At 42.9% G+C, this 18,423-nt stretch overlaps 1 protein-coding gene and 1 long non-coding RNA gene across 2 annotated transcripts in view; both read right to left on the bottom strand.

The window, feature by feature from the left end:
- The window catches only part of TRIM24 (tripartite motif containing 24), a 64,050-nt gene extending 50,393 nt beyond the window's left edge, over nucleotides 1-13,657 (bottom strand). The window contains 3 exon segments of the mRNA XM_040594040.1: nucleotides 13,188-13,431; nucleotides 13,433-13,513; nucleotides 13,516-13,657. Of these exon segments, the coding sequence (XP_040449974.1) occupies nucleotides 13,188-13,431; nucleotides 13,433-13,513; nucleotides 13,516-13,575 (385 nt within the window). The 5' untranslated portion in view covers nucleotides 13,576-13,657.
- Nucleotides 13,658-14,401: 744 nt separating this feature from the next.
- LOC121089258 overlaps nucleotides 14,402-18,423 on the bottom strand; it is a 114,536-nt gene continuing 110,514 nt past the window's right edge. Inside the window, exons 9-10 of the long non-coding RNA XR_005828174.1 lie at nucleotides 15,822-16,026; nucleotides 14,402-15,143 (exon numbers count right to left, since the gene is read on the bottom strand). This is a non-coding gene — a long non-coding RNA (uncharacterized LOC121089258). The remainder of the gene's footprint in view (nucleotides 15,144-15,821; nucleotides 16,027-18,423) is intronic.

Here is an 18,423-nt window from a genome sequence, read left to right as displayed (position 1 = left end):
TAATTTGAAGAGGATACCCTGCTTGGCTTCCAGCTACTATTCCAGAAGGAAATAGATCTCCTGTGGTTTGTGCAGTCCATCTGCCAGGCCTTTTTTTAATATCACAGGCATCACAGAAATTCAGAAGTAGGAGAAGATACTCCAGTTTGGACAGCTGAATCTTAACTTTCCTGTCTACTCTATTCCACATATCTTTGCTATTGTATTTTCCACCAGGAATTTGAAATCACAACCAAGGAACACAGAAGACCTCTTATGCAGTACTCAAACAAACTGCAGTCTGCAGCTCCAAAAGCGCGTTAAAATCACTTAAGTGTCCATATTCGGAGTCATCAATTCGATCACTGCAGTATTTGCTGCACCCGTCTGTATTCTGCTATATAGATACCTATTTTGATGTTCTCCTCAAAGACAGACAGAGTTCAGAAGTCATCGATACCTCTATTATGTTTCCTTCAAACTATCTCAAAATATAGCTTACAGTGATGCACCAAACAAGTATGATGGAAGACTCCATCAACTTTATCCATAAATTATATATGCAAGGAATGGATGTTCAAGAGTACATAGAAATAATATGCTAATGTAGAATAATAGATTCTGCCTTTAAGTAATTTTGTTTGTTGAGGGGGTGGAGAGAAGAAAGAGAAAGGGCAATCTGATAAAAAAATAGATTTTTGGCTAATTAGTATCTCTTCAATGACAATATTATAAAAGCACATTTACCATACAAGTACAATGCCCAGGACTTAGATCCCCAACAGTAAAAAAGATAAATTGAATGTCTTCATCAATAAATTCTGAATGTTTATGAAGGTACACTTCTAATCTGTGCTGAAATCAAGTCTATTATGTAACAAACACTTTCATTATTAACCTGGAAATATTTTAAGGATTTCTCAATTTTATTTTTTTTTAAAGCTTGCTGTTGACAGGGACCGAGACAATGAAGGACACAGTATTTAATGAAAATTCCCAGTCTGATATATGAGTCAAGTAGCACCTTTTTTTTTGTATTATTTCCTGTAGTTTCCATCCGATAGGTCTGAGTGCTCTGCAAGTCATTATTATTGGAATAAAAAAGATTTAAGCCATTTGAATTTTTTGAGCAAAACAACCCCAAGATTCCCAAATCAAGTCTACTCTGACTACTTTTTTTATGTTCAAAAGCTGTTTAATGCTAAAGCTTGTCACATGAAGAATTTTTGCAGCTATGAAAGAGTAACTCTTAATGGCAGCAGAAAAATAATACTGATCTATTATAATGAAGTGAGTCCCTAAAGTTAAACTTGGCATTTGAAAGATGGATAAAGTTTCCTTGCAGTGTTGCCAAATTTTAGTATCTTTAGTGGGATTCATCTTAGTGCTCATTTACATGAAGTTCCATTCATAGTCCATACAATCCTAGGTAATATAACTAGGTCATGAGTCATCTCATCCTAAAAGTAGATGTCTACACCTGGTCAGATGAATCATACTGGAGAGAAATGGATGTTTTTAAGGTAAGTACAGTAATACTCTTTGCCACTATTGGGCATCCAGTTTAATTCCAAGAATCCCCCCAGTATTCTAAACCAAATAATTAGGAGAATACCCTCCAAGTTATCAGCATCAAACTTTCAGGTGTACAGGATGTACAGAAATAAAAAGTCAACTCACTTTATATTCCTCTCTTATGTGTTCCCAGAATCCCACAGCACTTCTGTAAGGGTTCAAAAAGCAAGGTGACCAGATTTTTCCAGTTCCCACATAACTGTGAGACTACAAAAAGTTGGAGCAGTATCTGCACTGTGAGATCCACATAGACTATACAGCTTCCAAGAACCAGCATTAATTAAGAAGCAGCACTGTTCCTTCTACTCTGACATTGCATTAATATGAAAATTACTGAATGTAACTAATAAAACATATTCCTTCTGGGTTGAAGGGATGCACTGATTGATCAAGTAAGAATGACAATGATTTCAAACAGCTGCCCTACAGCTCTCAGAAAACAGCAGGTTACAGAGGCAGTGATACTGCCTGTGTTCCCATTACATATCTCCTGATACTCTCTCTTGCTGCAGTAGATAACTAAACCATGAGCTAGATAGACCCTGTTGGCCAACGTGAACATCCACTGAAGAAATCTAGTCTTCCTATGCTTTCCCTAATTTTCCCCAAACCAGAGAAGGGTTCCTTCAAAGGTGCCTTCCCAGCATGACGCTTTCTGCACTAAGAATGAAGCTTTAAGAAAATGAGTCTTCTACCAAAACTGGTCTTGATAAGCATCATTTACCTGTCCTTTAGACTTACTTGATCTCTTTCTACCTTCTTATACCATATTGCCTGGAAAGACTGGTCATATACTAGTTTAGATGATAAAGTTCTGGAAAGATTACATCTTGCCTTCAATACCAGTTTGGGAATGAGCTAGGATTATACTTCTATTCCTACTTTACTTTTAAGGAATATCTACAAGGCTTCAAACATGGCATCGAGTTTCTTAACCTACTAGGCTGGCATAATGACAAATGAAAAAAATAAAAACCAACCACAACTTTAGGGCAGAACAGCAGCTATTTTGGCAAAGGTTTGAAGTCAGACATCCTGCAGCTCATAGCACCTACAATGTATTCTCAAAAAACTAAATCAGTCAAAAGACAGCCAAAGAAAACCTTGCTAAATCTGGTCTCATCCCAACAGAACTGGGAGCAGGAAAAAAATCCCGCAACACACACAATAAATGGAGTCAGATTGGAACACAATACAATAATACTGCAGCTAAACGGACCTTAGAAAGGATGTAAAAATAGCATTTAGCTTCTTAAGGAATCCAGACTACATTCAGCTCTTGCACAAAGGGTGGAATGGAGGGAAGAGGACTGTCAGTTCAATCCATTTGGGATGCCCATATAAAAAAGTCTTATTTCACCAAAACAGCTTCTGGAATGACTATTTTGAGACTAGATATTTGGCCCCATTGAGTTTAAACAGCAATGATAATAATCTAGAAGACATATGAGCTAAAACTGTGACTTTTCTTCCAAGTTGTATTTGGTCTCCGTTATAAGTCCATTTCAAAGAAAAAAAGCCAAGTGTCCAAATCGGCAGTTGAATCAGTTAAGTCTGCTCGGGCCATCAAGATACACACAATTTTACTGATGGTGCCAGTCCCCACAGCCTACACAACACACATTTATCGAGTGATAAGAGCAATTCTTGCAGGTCATTCTTATGATACAAATAAAAGTTCAGGCAAATAAATGTAAAATAAGACCCTGTTACTAGGATTTTTTGTTTGTTTAATCTTCACTGTTACATGTGGGAAGACCACAGGCCTTCCCATACGTTCCACGTCAGGCTCTTCCAAATACTTCCACAACATCGGATTCTGCCTTTGCTATGAAGCAGGGAATAACCATTCTATTTTACAACTTGGAGTGTAGTACTGGAAGAAAGAGCTGCTAGTATCTCTGGACTCTCTCTGGACTCACATTCAGGTAGACAATAGGAGGCAAACTACACCTATGTTTATCCCAGGAAAGAATTCTATGTATCTATTTTGAGGTAATACTTGGGCAAGATTTAAAGCATGAGCTCTGAATCTACATTTGATTCCTTGTATAGAGAAGGGAGTGAGGAAAAGTTAAGTAGAGCTTCTCAAAGGAGAGCAAGTGCCTTTAACATTTGATTAAACTAAAAATGGAAGTATTTAAATTATTTTGGGGGTTTCAAAGACTTGATAGCCAGCAGGTTACACTCTTCTAGTCCCCTCTCACTACTAGCGATGGGAAGAGAGAACAGAACTATTGAAGGCCAAGTAGCCTCTAGTTCGGGGATCCTCAAACTACGGCCCACGGGCCAGATACGGCCCCCCAGGGTCCTCAATCCAGCCCCCGGTATTTACAGAACCCCCCTGCCGCCCCCCTCCCCGCTGGCCTGCCACTTCATCCATGCCGCCCTGGTTAAAAAGTTTGAGGACCCCTGGTCTAGTTGGTAAACTCAACAGTTCATGGGCTGAACAACACAACAGCTGCTTACATGCAGTGAAAGACCCCCACCCAAACAAGCCAAAAGCAAGTAACAGAACTACTGAGGTAAAACGATTAATGCCCCAGAAACAAGGAAGATGTTGTAAGTACCTTAGTTGAACAAAAGAGGCTCCGATGGTTGTAAGATAAGGGAGAGGTGTAAGATAAGGGGGGTACCCAGATACTCTCATGGTATACAACTCAATCTTGAGAACAATACACAGGGCCATGTAGACAAGAGAATGGCAACAACAGCCTCAGAGGATATGGTCTACTGATCCCACAGCTGAGTTTGCAGAAATAAACATCAATCAATGGGAACAGTAAAGAAGACCGCAAGCTTTCACCTGAAGACCCTGATGACCATCCAAAGACCAGCAAGGAAGATTGCTGCACGTGTGGACCATGCATTTGCATATGCCAATGAGTTCAATAAAATCTCATGTATATGTAAATGCATTCTCAGAAATCTTATGAATACGTATAAGTTTATGGCATATAGTCTCTAAAGGTTTGCCATATTGTTGGAGCACTTATGGTGGAGCTATCCCCCGTGCTGCAGTAAAGAATGCCTCGCTTAATAATACCCCGCTGTTACTGAGTTTTATTATATCGGACTCCTTACCCAGCCGCACCTAGCTCCCCACTTCAGCAAGGTTAGAAAGCAAGGGGGTTTGGATGCTGCCGATCTTTTTATCAGAGGGCTGAAAAACAACTGCTCCAGCAAGCAAAGGTTAATGCTGGAAACTGGGAATCTGTAAACACTCAAAAGAGCTAAATCTAACCCCAAAGTATGAAATCTTCAAGGCAGCAAAGTTCCCAGGACATTTAACCATTACCGAGGTCCTGCTACCAGACACTACAAATCATTACATGGGTCTAAATTTATTCAAAGTTTGCCTGCTAAATAGACTGTCTTTATCTCAGCTTCTGACTGACCAGTTGCCTGCTACCCTAATTTACCACTATGGGGCTGGGCAATGCTATGAATTCTGACTTTTACTTGAAAATATTGAAATAATACTTACAAGTCACAATTTTTGCAAAGATGATTCAAACTACATCCACTTCTCTTTAAGTCAACTGACTAGGAGGGCATGTAATTTACACTCCTTCATTACTTCATTAAGTAGTTTACTCATTTTAAAGCAGAGTCCAGGTTGAAAAAAAATGTTATGTTTCAATTCACACTTTTGCTGTGCAGGCCAACCTTGCATACTGCTCATTTCTAGTAACAGAGCTCTGATGCTGGATTGTTTTATCAAGGCACTGTACCTTGCATTTAAAATTAGAACCTTGCTCCCACTTTAAAATGTCTTATTCTCCAGCTCCAGTAGTCTGCAGCTCTCTACCTCTCTTTATTCCCACCTACTCATTCCCTGCACAGCTGCCAGCGTTCCCTCCCCTAGCCAGCAGTGTTAGAAGTAACATGACGGCAAGTTCAGCAGCAGCCCAAGTGTAACATGAACTTTTGTTAGGCTGGCTTACAGCATTAGCTCAACAAACTTCAACTCCACACATCCTTAACCATGTTCTGACTCCATAGCAGATGCCCAAACATGAATGAAGCATATTAAGTGAACTAAGTTTATTGCATGCTTTCTGACCTCAAGTAGACATCCTAGAAAAATATATGGGGGGGTTTCCAAGTCACCATTTACATTGACAGTCCTGTTTCTTTTTCACTATGTACAGTACAGATGTGTCAGCTCACTGGGAAAATACAGAGTCCCATTTCAAAAATATGTAAACATTTTAGCTCCAAGGGTATTTCAGCTACAGTCTAGTTTTATTCAAATTGCACTATATTCACTTGAGGAACTAGCAGTAGAAAGGGGAACCTGCCATTTTTTAAAAAAAGGTTGCCTGTGGCAACTTACTTATTAATCAGAAGCAGGAATCTTTCTACAGTCAGAAAGCTATAGGCTCAGTTCTCTTGTCCACGTACTCCCACTTACAGAGGGTTTAGCACTGGAGTTGCAGATTTATTTCTTGAAATGAGGTTGTGCCCATGACCCAAATGCTTGTTAGAAACAATGGACTTCAAAAGCCATGACTGCAGTTCAAACAGCCGAGCCTTGCTTACGATCTTCCTCTTTTCCATAGCCCACCAATAACCTTCAAAAATAACTAGAAAGCTTGTTCAACACCAGTCCTCTATCATATGCAAGGTAATACAGTCTTCTCCCACATAAAAGCTTCAGAAAAGCATTTACTTGAGGCACTGGAGGGACAATATCAAGTAATTAGGAACACCCCTTGGCTCAACCTTTGGTTTCATACCTGACTTTACAAGACCATTTCTTGTTAAGAATGGTGTGATTTCCTTAGTTACTTCACACAACTGTTTCATGTCTTGTTTGATGGTAAACATTTATGGTTTTATACATTCTCTCTGACCACTAGAAAAAAAAAAGTAGATACTTTGTCAGTTCAACTACGACACTGACGTCTTCAAAGCACCTTTGAGCTGCAAGCATGTAGTTTAAACACTAAATGACTGTAGCTACCAAATTGCTAAGGTAAATTTTAACAACATCACTGGAATTTTTCTATGAAAATGATTTTTCTGTGACCTTTACATTAACCCAATAAAAAAGAATGCATCATTAAACTTTTACAGCAGATAAAATTTAAATAAGAAATAGTAAGTCCAGTAGGAGATTTTACTAGTATTCCGTTCAGCTGGATCATCTGCATAGGTCCACAATGCAAGCTACAGGGCCATATTCACCTGAAGCCTGGACCAATATATTATTGTTAGGAAAGCAGTGAAAGAATACTGTATTGTTTAATCTTATTGTAAAAATCTTCTTATAGTCTAAGTTACCAATTCCAGAAACAACAGATTTTTCATAAACTGTCAGTTATTCATACTGAAATACATTCACATTAAAATTCACTTCAGATTTGTTTTGGTTTTCCCCTGTCTTGTAAATTAGATATAATGGGCAAAATACCAGCTCCACAAGTTTGCTATTACTGGGAAATTCCACTAAATAACATGGAAATTCCACCTACAGCATGTTAACATAAACTCACACAACCCTGGCAGAAAGCTTTTCCTTTACAAAAGACCAGCTTCTTTAACAACACTACATTCAGAATCAAGTGTTACAACAAAATTCACTTCTTAAATTTAATAAACTGGGTGAAAGCGAGTGAATGTGGCCACTTTGTAGTACTCACGGAAGTCAGCAGGCCAACTTAAAAGCCTGCTGCACAGCCTAGTAGCTTTTCAGCACATTTCTCCTATGAATGACCTAGCCCAAAGAGCGCACTCCTCCCTCGACTTGCCACTTGATGAAGAGATGCACCACTATTCTCCCTTGCTCTTCTGACAAGTTATTTTCTTAAGAGATCTCTATCATATGCATTAAAACAACCCAATGTACTTTCAACTAGATATACATCTAAGAATTTTTTAATACATTTGTATATATTTCCTCTCCCATTACATTACAATCTAGGATTCCTTTCCATTATTAAAAGTACCATTTGCTTACCAGTGACATTATAAGCCAATTTTGTAACAGAACAGGTTGGCCTCTGAGGATTTAAATCTTCACTTAAAAAATATTCACAGAACAGTTCAGCTATTTTTATAACTTTGACAGCCTAACTTCTGAAAGACTTCTAATTCAAATGAACCTGGCTACATCACTGCAAGTTGTTTTTAACACTCATCCAATGTTTCTGATGGCTTCAGCTCCACCTTTCTATTGGTGAAAGAAGCAGGAATGTAAATGAGTCTAATCTACCCTCAAAATGCTATTTTGTAGATATATAAGATAATAAGCATATATTAGATGCTTGTATTAATCATATATCAAAGAAAGTATGATTAATGAGTCTTCCAGCGTCGTGTAGTTGTCCACCTTAATAAAAGCCACACAGGTACCTCTACAGATTTTTGTGGAATTCCTGGTAGAAAAGAATGCAGGAATTTTTGGCAAATATATCCTCTACTTCAAACTGCACTTGTACAATTAATATCCTATCCCAACATATGTATCTTGAAAGTATACCTTTTTTCTAAAAGAAGGGTGTTACAGTTAGAAAAATAAGAACCTTCTCCAGACAGTTTACTGATTAATATTTCAAGGTTTTACTAGTTTCACAACTTTTTAGCCAAGAGGTATGTCCATTACAGGCTAACAAAACAATAATATTGTATTTCACCTGTAACAATGCTAAATGTTTTTCACATACACAATCTCTGGGAGTTTTCAATTCAAAGCAAGCACAGATTAAAAACAATACGAAAACTAGGCATATCTTTCCTATACATATTCCTATAACATTCTTTTCAAATATCAGCACTCCCACATGTCCTTAAGTTTGTTATAAGTTAAACAATTTAGTTGTTATTTCTGCTGTGGTGCTATCAGGACTTGTTAAACAATGCATAGATGCGACTACATATGTGCAGCTGTGAGTGTATACTAATATAAATAAAATAAGGACTCCTTGCAATAGCAAAGATAGAATTCACTTTAAGCAAGTGGCAATATGAAAGATGAAATGGAAATAATTGTATGTAGCAGGTAGATTTAAAAAAAAAATTAAGTCTTTGTTGACTACCATGATCTGGAAGAAAAATTTATCTTCATAAGAAGCCTCAGAGAACCTATTGTATCCTTCAAAATAACAAACAAGGATTGTAATCATTATCAAACTGAAAGAGGGAAAGAATATGTTACATACAGAGAAATAAGAAACTTTAAGTTAATTCCAGAAGCTGTATTTTCAAGGTCAAATAAAGCGATGACATTGGAAAGTCCAGATATCAATATCAGATAAGAGTCTGAGAGAGTTTAAAGTTATCTGGATAAGGACTGACTGTGGGACATAATAAAACAGCAGATGCTACCCGCATACAAGAGGGGATATCAAGGGTTAGGTCTTCATTCCATGCCTTATAGACCTCCAAACTGTACTGGTAAACAAATATTTCTGGACATTAATAAGCTGAAATATGAAACAACCATAATTGAAATCCTTATTTAGTAATTCTGAAGTATTTATTCTGTAATTAACAGCAAGTATTGAACATATTTGAGTTGTTAGTCTGGACACTCCCCACGAATTTATATCCTGGGAGTGCCTGAGCATTACATGCTTTTAACAGCTTCTTACAGATTTGTTTGCTAGTAGGTTCGTCTATAGTCAAAACATAGGAAAAAAATCTCTCTATTTTTGGTATTGACACTAGTAAGATTTAATCATGATAACTACATAAAACTTTGCTATGTATTTGCATTCACAAGTTTTCCCCCACACCAGTTCCCAATCTATTTCATGTACAAATTGGTGCTAAAGAACAAACAAGGATGTTTGCAACTTAAATAGTTTTGAACATGAATAGAACCTCAATCTATAGATTTCCAGTTTTCACGTACATTTCACATTCAAAAACTCCACAAGAGGACTGTGATGTCCATACTCCCACAGTATGAATGCTGTCCTTTAACTAAGTATAGGCTACTACTCAACTAGTCACTAAAGTGCCACCCAGCACAAAATTTGGGCAAATGGTGGATTTCTAGTAACAGCCTTCTTGTATGCACCAGTTACAACTTGCACAATCAAGCAGTAAAGAATGGCCATTCGAGAAACAAAAAGAAAACACACACATAGCTGAGATGCTTAGTAGCAGCATCTGTAGAGGTTTGCTCACAAGTTAACGTCACATTTACAAACCCGCTCTTGCAGCATTCCCTGCAGTCGTAACATTCTGCACCTGACAACCCTTTTTTTTTGGCAATGCAACAAAAAAGTATCACCTGCATCAAGTGACTTGCTATTGGACATTCAGAAAACAAGCAGCAAGTCCCCCAGTGCTAAGACCATGGAAGTCTGGCCCACAGCTGATTCTGCAACACCTTAAACTACAGGAATGGTAGAGAGATCAGAAACACCAGGTTTTATTTTCTATAGAAATTATTTTATTTCAAAACTGAATTCATGTGGCAGTATAGAGTACATTCATGCCAACTGGCCTTACCACCAGCCCACCTTTGTAGGAGGAATACTGATTGACATCTACCACAGAAACTCCTCCACATGGCAAAGACAAATGTCAAGACATTATCCATGCTGAACCTCATATTCAAGTGAGCAACACTTGAATTCTTAATTCACTCTAGATCCTTAAGTGTTAAAAAAATTTCACAGCACTCCTTTATTAGTTGTTACTATCTTTACAGAAAGAGCATCAACATTCTCCCAAGTAAACTTGTTTGTATGTTGGAAGATAAAGGTATGCATTGTTCTAGTAAAGCAAAAGACTGTTTCTGCTTCGAAACAGTTAACTGAAGACAAAAAGCATATCCAGATTATACTTGAAACTCGGTTCCTCTTTAGCTATCTGTTTCTCAGTTGATTTTGATATTAGCACAACACTCCTCAAGGTGAGCTCAGTGAAGCATTTTTCAAATCACACCCTTTCCTTTGTAGGAGACAAGATTCCCTTCTACCAATCTTTGTTCAGGCTTCATTTTCTGCAGCATCTTACTGCTCAGCACATGTGCTAAGCACTCTGTGTGCTTATCTTCCAGGAGCTTTTCATAGTTTATGATTCCATTGTGTTCCTTACCTTGGACATTCCTTCCAGCACAAACAGCTTCCTTGCTGTTTTCTTCTTCAGTTTAGTAACAATAATCTTATAATCTACCTCATGAGAGGCATTTACTATCCAACTTTCTAAGCTTATACTCTTCAGTTTATTTCTTCAAGTCATGCCTCAAACATTTTGCACAGCATATTCCCAGAAGAGACAACAGAATTGCACTGTTCTGACCTTCCTTCCATCTTCTGAGAATTTAAGAACTCCTCCAGCCATAACAGTTTTCCTCAATATAATCAGCTTTAGACACCGACACATTTTTTTTTTCTTTTTGAATCCTAACTTAAGTTTACAAGTTTTTTATATCTGCTGGAAAACGGCAGCTAATGCACATCATCAAGTTACCCCTTAGCTAGCCAGCACACAGCCACTATGATTTTAACTGGGCCAAAACCATGACAAGAAGAGATTTAAAGAACATGTCAGAGAAAGCGTGAGACCTATACAAGTTTCTTCCTATTGGACAGTGGATGGTAGTGTGGAAGCATGACAATAACTTGAAAGGAAAGTTGACTGTAAAAATAATGTCGCCAAAAAAACCAGTACATCTACATTTGTAGAACAAGGAGGAATATACATTGTATCATTCATTCACACAGAACCAACTCACAGAGTCATAAAAGGAGGGAACAGAGCTACAAGTTTACTGTTGCTACGATTCATTCTTTCATCTATTATTTGTCCTCTCAAGCAGATGTTTGAATAGCATTGATCTTTTCATTCTTATGATGTATCTCATTCCTTACTCTACTACAGACCCCTATTTCTGCTATATTTAAACAGAACGTTTGGGAATTGAGCTATGCTGTTCATGACCTCAAAACTGGCATGATGATGATGATGATGTTGTCTCAGTCCACATTGCAACCCTTGAGCTAGCTGCATCTCTGCCCCCTTTCTCATTTCCAAGTATCGCATCTTGAAATATCTTATCAAACACCAAAGCTTGTGCTTTTTCTGTTGCTCCCCTGCAGAACTTCACAGTTACGCTTGTAGATGTATGACCAATATCTCCCGAATCAACCAAGCTTAAATGTACTGGCTTTGGATTTTACAGATTTTCCCATTCTGGGACTTCTGACTAGGCAGTCTGGCCACTACATAAATTACATGCTAAAATTAATGACTGAATAAATACTTTAACACAGACATCTATGTAGATGAAGCGGCTCAGCATATCCTGCTAACAACATACTCAGGACCTTCTCAGATATTCTGAGGCAAGGCTGTCTCTCTAATTGTCCCAAACAGTTCTTTCTCTCAAGGTGTTCCTTTACAAATTACTGCAAGCACTTTGTGTAGTCAAGCTGTAACCTTTCTGGTCAGAACTGCTGGTGGGACGGTAAAGCTTTCCTAAATGTATTTAAAAGGACAACGGGCAATACTTGCTTAAGAATGGCCAACCTTTCTTCCTGTAGAATCCTTCACTTGAGCCCCGCTACACATCCAGTAAGCGCAGCCTCCACATAATACCTATGGAGAAGCTCAGTTTCCATCAAACTTCTCTATTCTATTAAGCGTCTCCAGGATCTTTACACATTTCCACTAGAGGATGCTTGTTTGCACCTTTTTCTAAGATGGAGCTGCTTTTAACAAAATTAAGTGACCCCCTACACCTAAACGGGCCAGGAAAAAAGAAAAACATTAGGGAAGTACTTTCAGATTGCAAGAGTTTATTTACACATCTTCTACAGCAAGATGTATTTCTTTAAACACATCGACATCAGCTGCTATGTCAGCACATGAGCTTACCAAAACTTCCCCGCGGCATTCCCCCTTCAGCACAACTATTAAACAAGTAAGTTTTACGTTAATTTGTTAATTAATAGGTCCGCCCAGGCCGCCTGTCACACAGGCAAGTGTTATCGCTCGCCCGCACCTGTCACCGCCCAGGGAGGCGGCACCTGCGGGGCTCCCCTCCAGGTGAGCCCAGGCTGCCGGCCGAGAAACAGCGCTAAAAAAAAAAAAAAACCAACAAAAAAAAAAAAACAAAACAAAAGAAGTCCTTTATCTCTCTACGTTTTTCTTCCTTCGTACCACCCAGTATTAAAGCTTCCCGCCCGCAAGAAGAAAAAGAAAGCCCCGCTGGGCGCCAAGCGCCACCGGCCCCCCGAGGGCGGGAGGCTGCCCGGGCTGCCCGCGGCCCCCGAGACGGGCCCGGCGCCGGGGGGGGGGGGTTGGGGAGGGGACGGGACGGTTCTCGCCGCTCCTCTCTATCCAGAGAGGCCCTGGGAAAGTGCATTTACTGCCTTCCCTTCCGAGGTGGGAAATTTGAAAAACAATAAATATGAAACAAACAAACAAAACCAGCCCACAGTCCCCCGCCAGCCCCGGCGCTGGCGAGCAGCGAGCGCAGCCCGCCCCGGCAGGCTGGTGCCCCGGCACCTGCACCCCGCCCACGGCACCCGGCTCCGCCGCGCCGCTCCCACCGCCCCAGGCCGCGGGGGGCGGGCGGGGGGGTCGCGGGGCGGAGGAGCAGCACCCCCGGCTACGGGGGGCCGCGGGCCGGGCGGGGCGAGAGGGCTGGCGGCAGAAGGGCCACTTACCGGGCGTGCAGTGCAGAGGCGAAGAGACGGGCGAGGAGGGAGGCGCCGGCGGCTGCGGCTCCTTCGGGGTGCCGGCGGCCGCGGAGGGGATGGCGGGGGGCAGCATGAGGTAGCGGTCGGGCTGCGGCAGGCAGCGGAGGCAAACCGAGTGGAGGCAGGGCAGCAGCTTGGGCCGCCGGCTCTGGATGGGCTGCCCGCACACGCCGCAAGTGTCCAACAGGTTGAGCGGGGCCACCTCCCCGCCCGCGCTCCGCCGGGCCCTGCCGGCTCTCGGCCTCGTTCTCCCCGCTCAGCGTCGCCGCCCCCGTTCGATCCGCCGGGCAGGGCGCCCGCCGCCCCCCGCCGCCGCCCCCGCCGCTACTACCGCCGCCGCCGCCGCCTCTTCCATGGTCCGGCGCCGGCCGCGGCCGGAGCGCCGAAGGGAGGGGAGGCGGGGCGGTCCCGCTGCCCCCGCCGCTTCCCGCCCGCGCCTCCGCCGCGCCGACCCCCGCCCCGCGCGGCCCGCGGTGTTTGTGTGCCTGCCCCGGGAGGAGGCTGCCCGCCGCGCCACACGGCCAACGGCCGCCCGCGGCCCGCCCCTCGCCACGCTGTGCCCCGCCCCCCCCGCGGCCCCGCCCGCTGTCCCGGGCCCGCGGCCCCGCCCTGCCCCCGTCACGCCCCCCTTCGGGGCCACGCCCCCCGCGTACGTGCAGGGAGAGCTTCTCCCACCCCGCCCCCACAGGAACCAGACGGCCGCCGGCGGAAGCCCCGCCCCAGGAGGCCCCGCCCCGAGAGGCCCCGCCCCCTCCCCGGGCGGTTGTCGGGGGCTGTCCGGCGGGGCGGCCTCGGGGCCCCGCAAGGCATGCAGCGGCCCGGGCCCTGCGCCGCGCCGGCCCCCCACGCACGGCGTTAGCGGCTCCCTGCCAGCCTCGCTGGAGCCCAGGGTCCTCCGGGCCTCCGCCTCGACGGCCGCGCTGTCGTCCGGGCAGGCGGTCCGGCCCGCGGCGGCCGGCAGCGTGCGGCAGCTGGGCCCGGCCCGGTGAGGGGCCTTCGCCCCGTGGCAGGTCGCCCAAGGGCTTGCCCTGCGCCCTCGCGCAGTGTACGGGTGCCTGTGTGCGTAAATTGTGGCCCGCGTTCAGTTTGGCAGATCACATCTATGCTACATGACCCGATGGAAGCCAGTTGGCGATGGGTAAAATCAAAAAAGTGCGACAGAAAAGTAAATTCTCGTCCAGATGCAACATTTTATTAAACTGAACACTTTAGCTCAAGCACGCGTGCAGCCATGAAGCACTGCTGACACATTGGTCACAGCTCAATCGTAAACCTTAGAATATTCAAAGCTCCTCAGAATATTCCAGATGTCTGCACTTAAAATCCCAGAGCAGGCAGAGTGCTTCCCACTTCCTTGTAATCCCATCAAGACCCTAAAATCGGACCCATAATAACTAGGAGCATATAAAAGCCGTACATGATGAAAAATTTATTTCTTCAGTGCACAGAACAACTGCGTACGGGAGCACTGTCATGGTTCAGCGTGCCTCACATCCACAATTTACCATGATTAACAGGAGAACTATGTTACAGGTTGTTTTGGGGTGGTGGTGGGGAAGTGGATTTGGCTTTGCAATGAGAAACTGTTTAAAGAGGTAAATGTCATTCCCTGCTTAAGAATATCAAACAGAGGGGACAAGCCATGCCTTCTCAACTCTTGACATGCCAACGCATAGGGAAAAAATGTCACCAGAAGCAGTTTCCTGAAGCACATCTTCTGCCTGCCAGTCCAGCTGCCTCTCTCCCTTTGCTGAGAGTCACCAAGTGGTAGGGTAGAGCCCCGGCATCCTCTTTCTCTGATCCCACACACAGTGGCTTGGTTATCCAACACCCTGCGGTGATGTTCTAACAATTCCTTGTGACGGGAGCTAACATGCGGAGAGCATGTAAGTGTTAATGATGAAACGGGTTCAGCAATCAAAGCTAAGGAGGAAGGTACAGGTTCCATAAAGTGAAAAAGCATCAAAAATGCCATTAGAATAGGTCTATGGGGGAACAAGCAATAACTGAATTATGTTTGATCAATTTTAATAGCAAATATGATCAATAGCAAGTCATAAGATTATTAAACTAGATGGTTTCTGTAATTAGTATAAGCTGTTTCTGCAATCGGTATTAACACAGGAGAACAGAGATATTATCTAATGGTATAAAGATCACCCTGCAAAGGATCTGAACAGACACTTTGTTGGAAATGAGGATCCCCATGAGCCAGTGTCCCAGAGATTAGTAAAATGATACAATTATGTTTCCTGCAAAGTTTGTTTGCTTGGGATGTTTGCAAAGCTCACTCAAACTGTGCGTTAAAATCTGTAGTCGCAGGGCATCTGAACAGCATCTGATTTAAAATAAATGTTTGAACTTGCACAATTTGAATTTGAATGTATAGCCCTGCTCTCCCTCCTGTTAGTGGCATCATATTAGGATTACTCAGGACAGGAGGAGAAAGCATAGAGAGGCACAGAAATAACCGTCCAGAGATAACCAGCTGTTGCGTATATGAAGACAAGAGAGTGAAGGAAAAGCTTTTACATGTAACTGCATTGCTCAGACAAAACGTGAAAACAACCCATGAAAGATGCTGCACCCCATTATACTTACCTGGGTGCACTGCTTCCGGACCACAGCTACCCCACGTCTGGCCCACAGGGACCCCAGGCAGAGCTGGCTTGGGGCCACTTGTAAAAGGTGATGCAGACAAACCCGCCATGGCCGATACGTGCTGGACTGTCTTCAGTCTGAAAACAGCTGCTGGTTTTGTCTAGTTTCTGTCAGGAGAAGACATGTTGGGTTCTCCAGTGTTTCACTGGGATGAGACAAACCAATGGAGAAAGAATGAAGATGGTGACAAGCAGGTAAAGAGTCAGCTTATAAAGCATGGAAATGATGTTGACTAGCTGCGGGAAACAATCAGAAGCTGAGATTACTTCATCTCTCCTTCCCTTTTCCACACTCATATAAGAGTTCAAGAGCTTTCTATGCTACTTGTTACTTCTGTTCACAATATGTGAGTTTTACTAAATCCTCTGCTGCTTCTGGACATCCCCAATTAAAGCAAATTCCAGAAGCAGTATTATTCCTCCAACATTTTGCCTTCTGTTTAGATATACACTTTGTGACCACAGTCTAGATCTTTGCTATTTGTAAACTAGATTCCTGCAACATACTCCACAAAAAAGTTATCATTCAGAAATTCCAGCAGCAGAAGGAATGGCTGCCAACGGCCCAGCAGAACTTCTCAACAGAAGGCTCATAACTAGGAGCTCCTTGCACTCAGCGTTACTTGCTGGCTCTGATTTCTTCCTTCTGTGTCTAGCTCAGTTTGTCTTCTGCCTGTATTTCTAGATTTTCTAGTAGTCAGTCACTCGGCCTTACAAGATGCAACTCTTCCTGGATTACCCCTAAACATCAGCATGTGCATTTCCTCCTCCTAAAACAGCCATGTGACACTAAAGTCTCTCTTGGAAGTATTTTCATAGACCAAAACAAAGCCACACGGCTTGCAGTGTGATTCAGACAGCTCAGTTTTATCCTTCATGTGGCAACAGTGAAGGAAGTGGTGGAGGAGACTCAGCACTCTGTCTGTATCATTAAAAAATGCTTTTGCCACTGTTGTCATCCAAGAGGTAGATATAGCTGCTTTTTGGCCAGAATTCACTACCAGCAACATGAAGCAGTCACTGTGAGGATCTGCCCCAGAATATATAGCATTTACTAATCTGGCTTCTCTTGACAAATGGATGTCTTAATATATGGTTGGTTTTGCCATTGAGTGAAATCCATTAAATAGAAAAGATGTTCACTGGGGGAAAGATGAATACATTAGAAATTCACAGTTAGGAAGATGTAATATATTAATTTTTCTGGCAACAGCGAAGAAGGAGACATTTACACACCAAAACAGCTGGAATAACCAGTGAATTGACATAGTGACTCCCTAGCTATGATGGCTGAATTAGGAATTAATCTAGAATATGGCTTAGGCCTGTAGGCTGCCTTTTTGCACTCCACTATCAAGAACCCATAAAGCTATAGTAGCTACCTACTTGTCCTCTCAGCCAAGAGAGAGAAACCTGGTTCAAGTAATTTTCTTAGGATTTTCCACTTTCTGTTTTCTGTACTTCACTCACCCAACACACACACGCATACGCGCGCACATGCGCGTGCACACACACACACACACACACACACAAAACCTTTTCTTCCTGTTATATATGCTATTTACCCAAGTCAAATAGTTCTTCAGGACCTGGCAAATAACCACTGGCACTCTTCTTTCATAGTCAAGAAGAGGTGGTTCACTTGACCAGCTTGGTCTCAGCTGGAAGCTCACCACAGGTGAGGCTGGGTCCAACACCCTGGAGTGGGCCAGCCACCCTGTAATGTTTCCAGTGCTCCACCCAACATGCCTCCACTGTAAACTATGCAATAACACTACCACTTTACAGCTTCCCATTAGTTTCATGTTCAGAGAAGTCACCGTGCTTTTGTAAATTAACCCTGGGCGACATCCCATTAGGTTCCCTTTCATGGAAAAGGGGCTTGCCTAAGGGGCGACGCAACATACCAGTTCTGAATACCCAGTGTTAGATAAAAACATCCTGGTTAATGTCCCCTAACAATGGTCTATCCAATTGTTTTATCGGTTACAGGTCCCATCTCTAATCCCCAATGGACCATTGGAGACCTACGTCTCTCCTAGGGATGAGCAGGATGCTAGGACTGCCTTTGCAGAGATACTGTGGTTCAAAACCAAATCTCTTCCCCCTTCCAGGTCTCGGTGCTCGCTGGCTGTGCAGCCTCAGTGGAAGTAGGGCACCCCAGGGTTGCAAGTACAGACCGGCCCAGCAATAATTTAAGAGTGCAGCTGCAAGCCAACTCCTGATGAGTTAAATTCAGACGTTCATCCAAGTAATCAGGTCAACAGACCATATTCCTAAATTATCACAGGGCAGCTCCAAATCTGTCACATCCAGTTTCTTTTCTAACACGTAAAAGGCCAGAAATACCTTTCTGCAGCAGCACAAGTAATCTTGTTGGGTATTAGACTCATTTCAAGGAACTCAGAAATTATCCAGTGGGGGCCACAGTTTCTGTTGATAAATCTCAGTAATCTCAGGAATTACAAAGTAGGGGGTATAGCTGTAACACCTGTGGATTTGAAATGCAGTAATAATTGAGTGTTTGGCTCCCTACCTGCGTA

Source organism: Falco naumanni, chromosome 5, assembly GCF_017639655.2.
Source record: "Falco naumanni isolate bFalNau1 chromosome 5, bFalNau1.pat, whole genome shotgun sequence".
In the NCBI taxonomy this organism is placed as follows: Eukaryota; Metazoa; Chordata; class Aves; order Falconiformes; family Falconidae; genus Falco; species Falco naumanni.
Note: the sequence above shows the minus strand (reverse complement) of the source record. Positions and strands in the feature narration are given on the sequence as shown.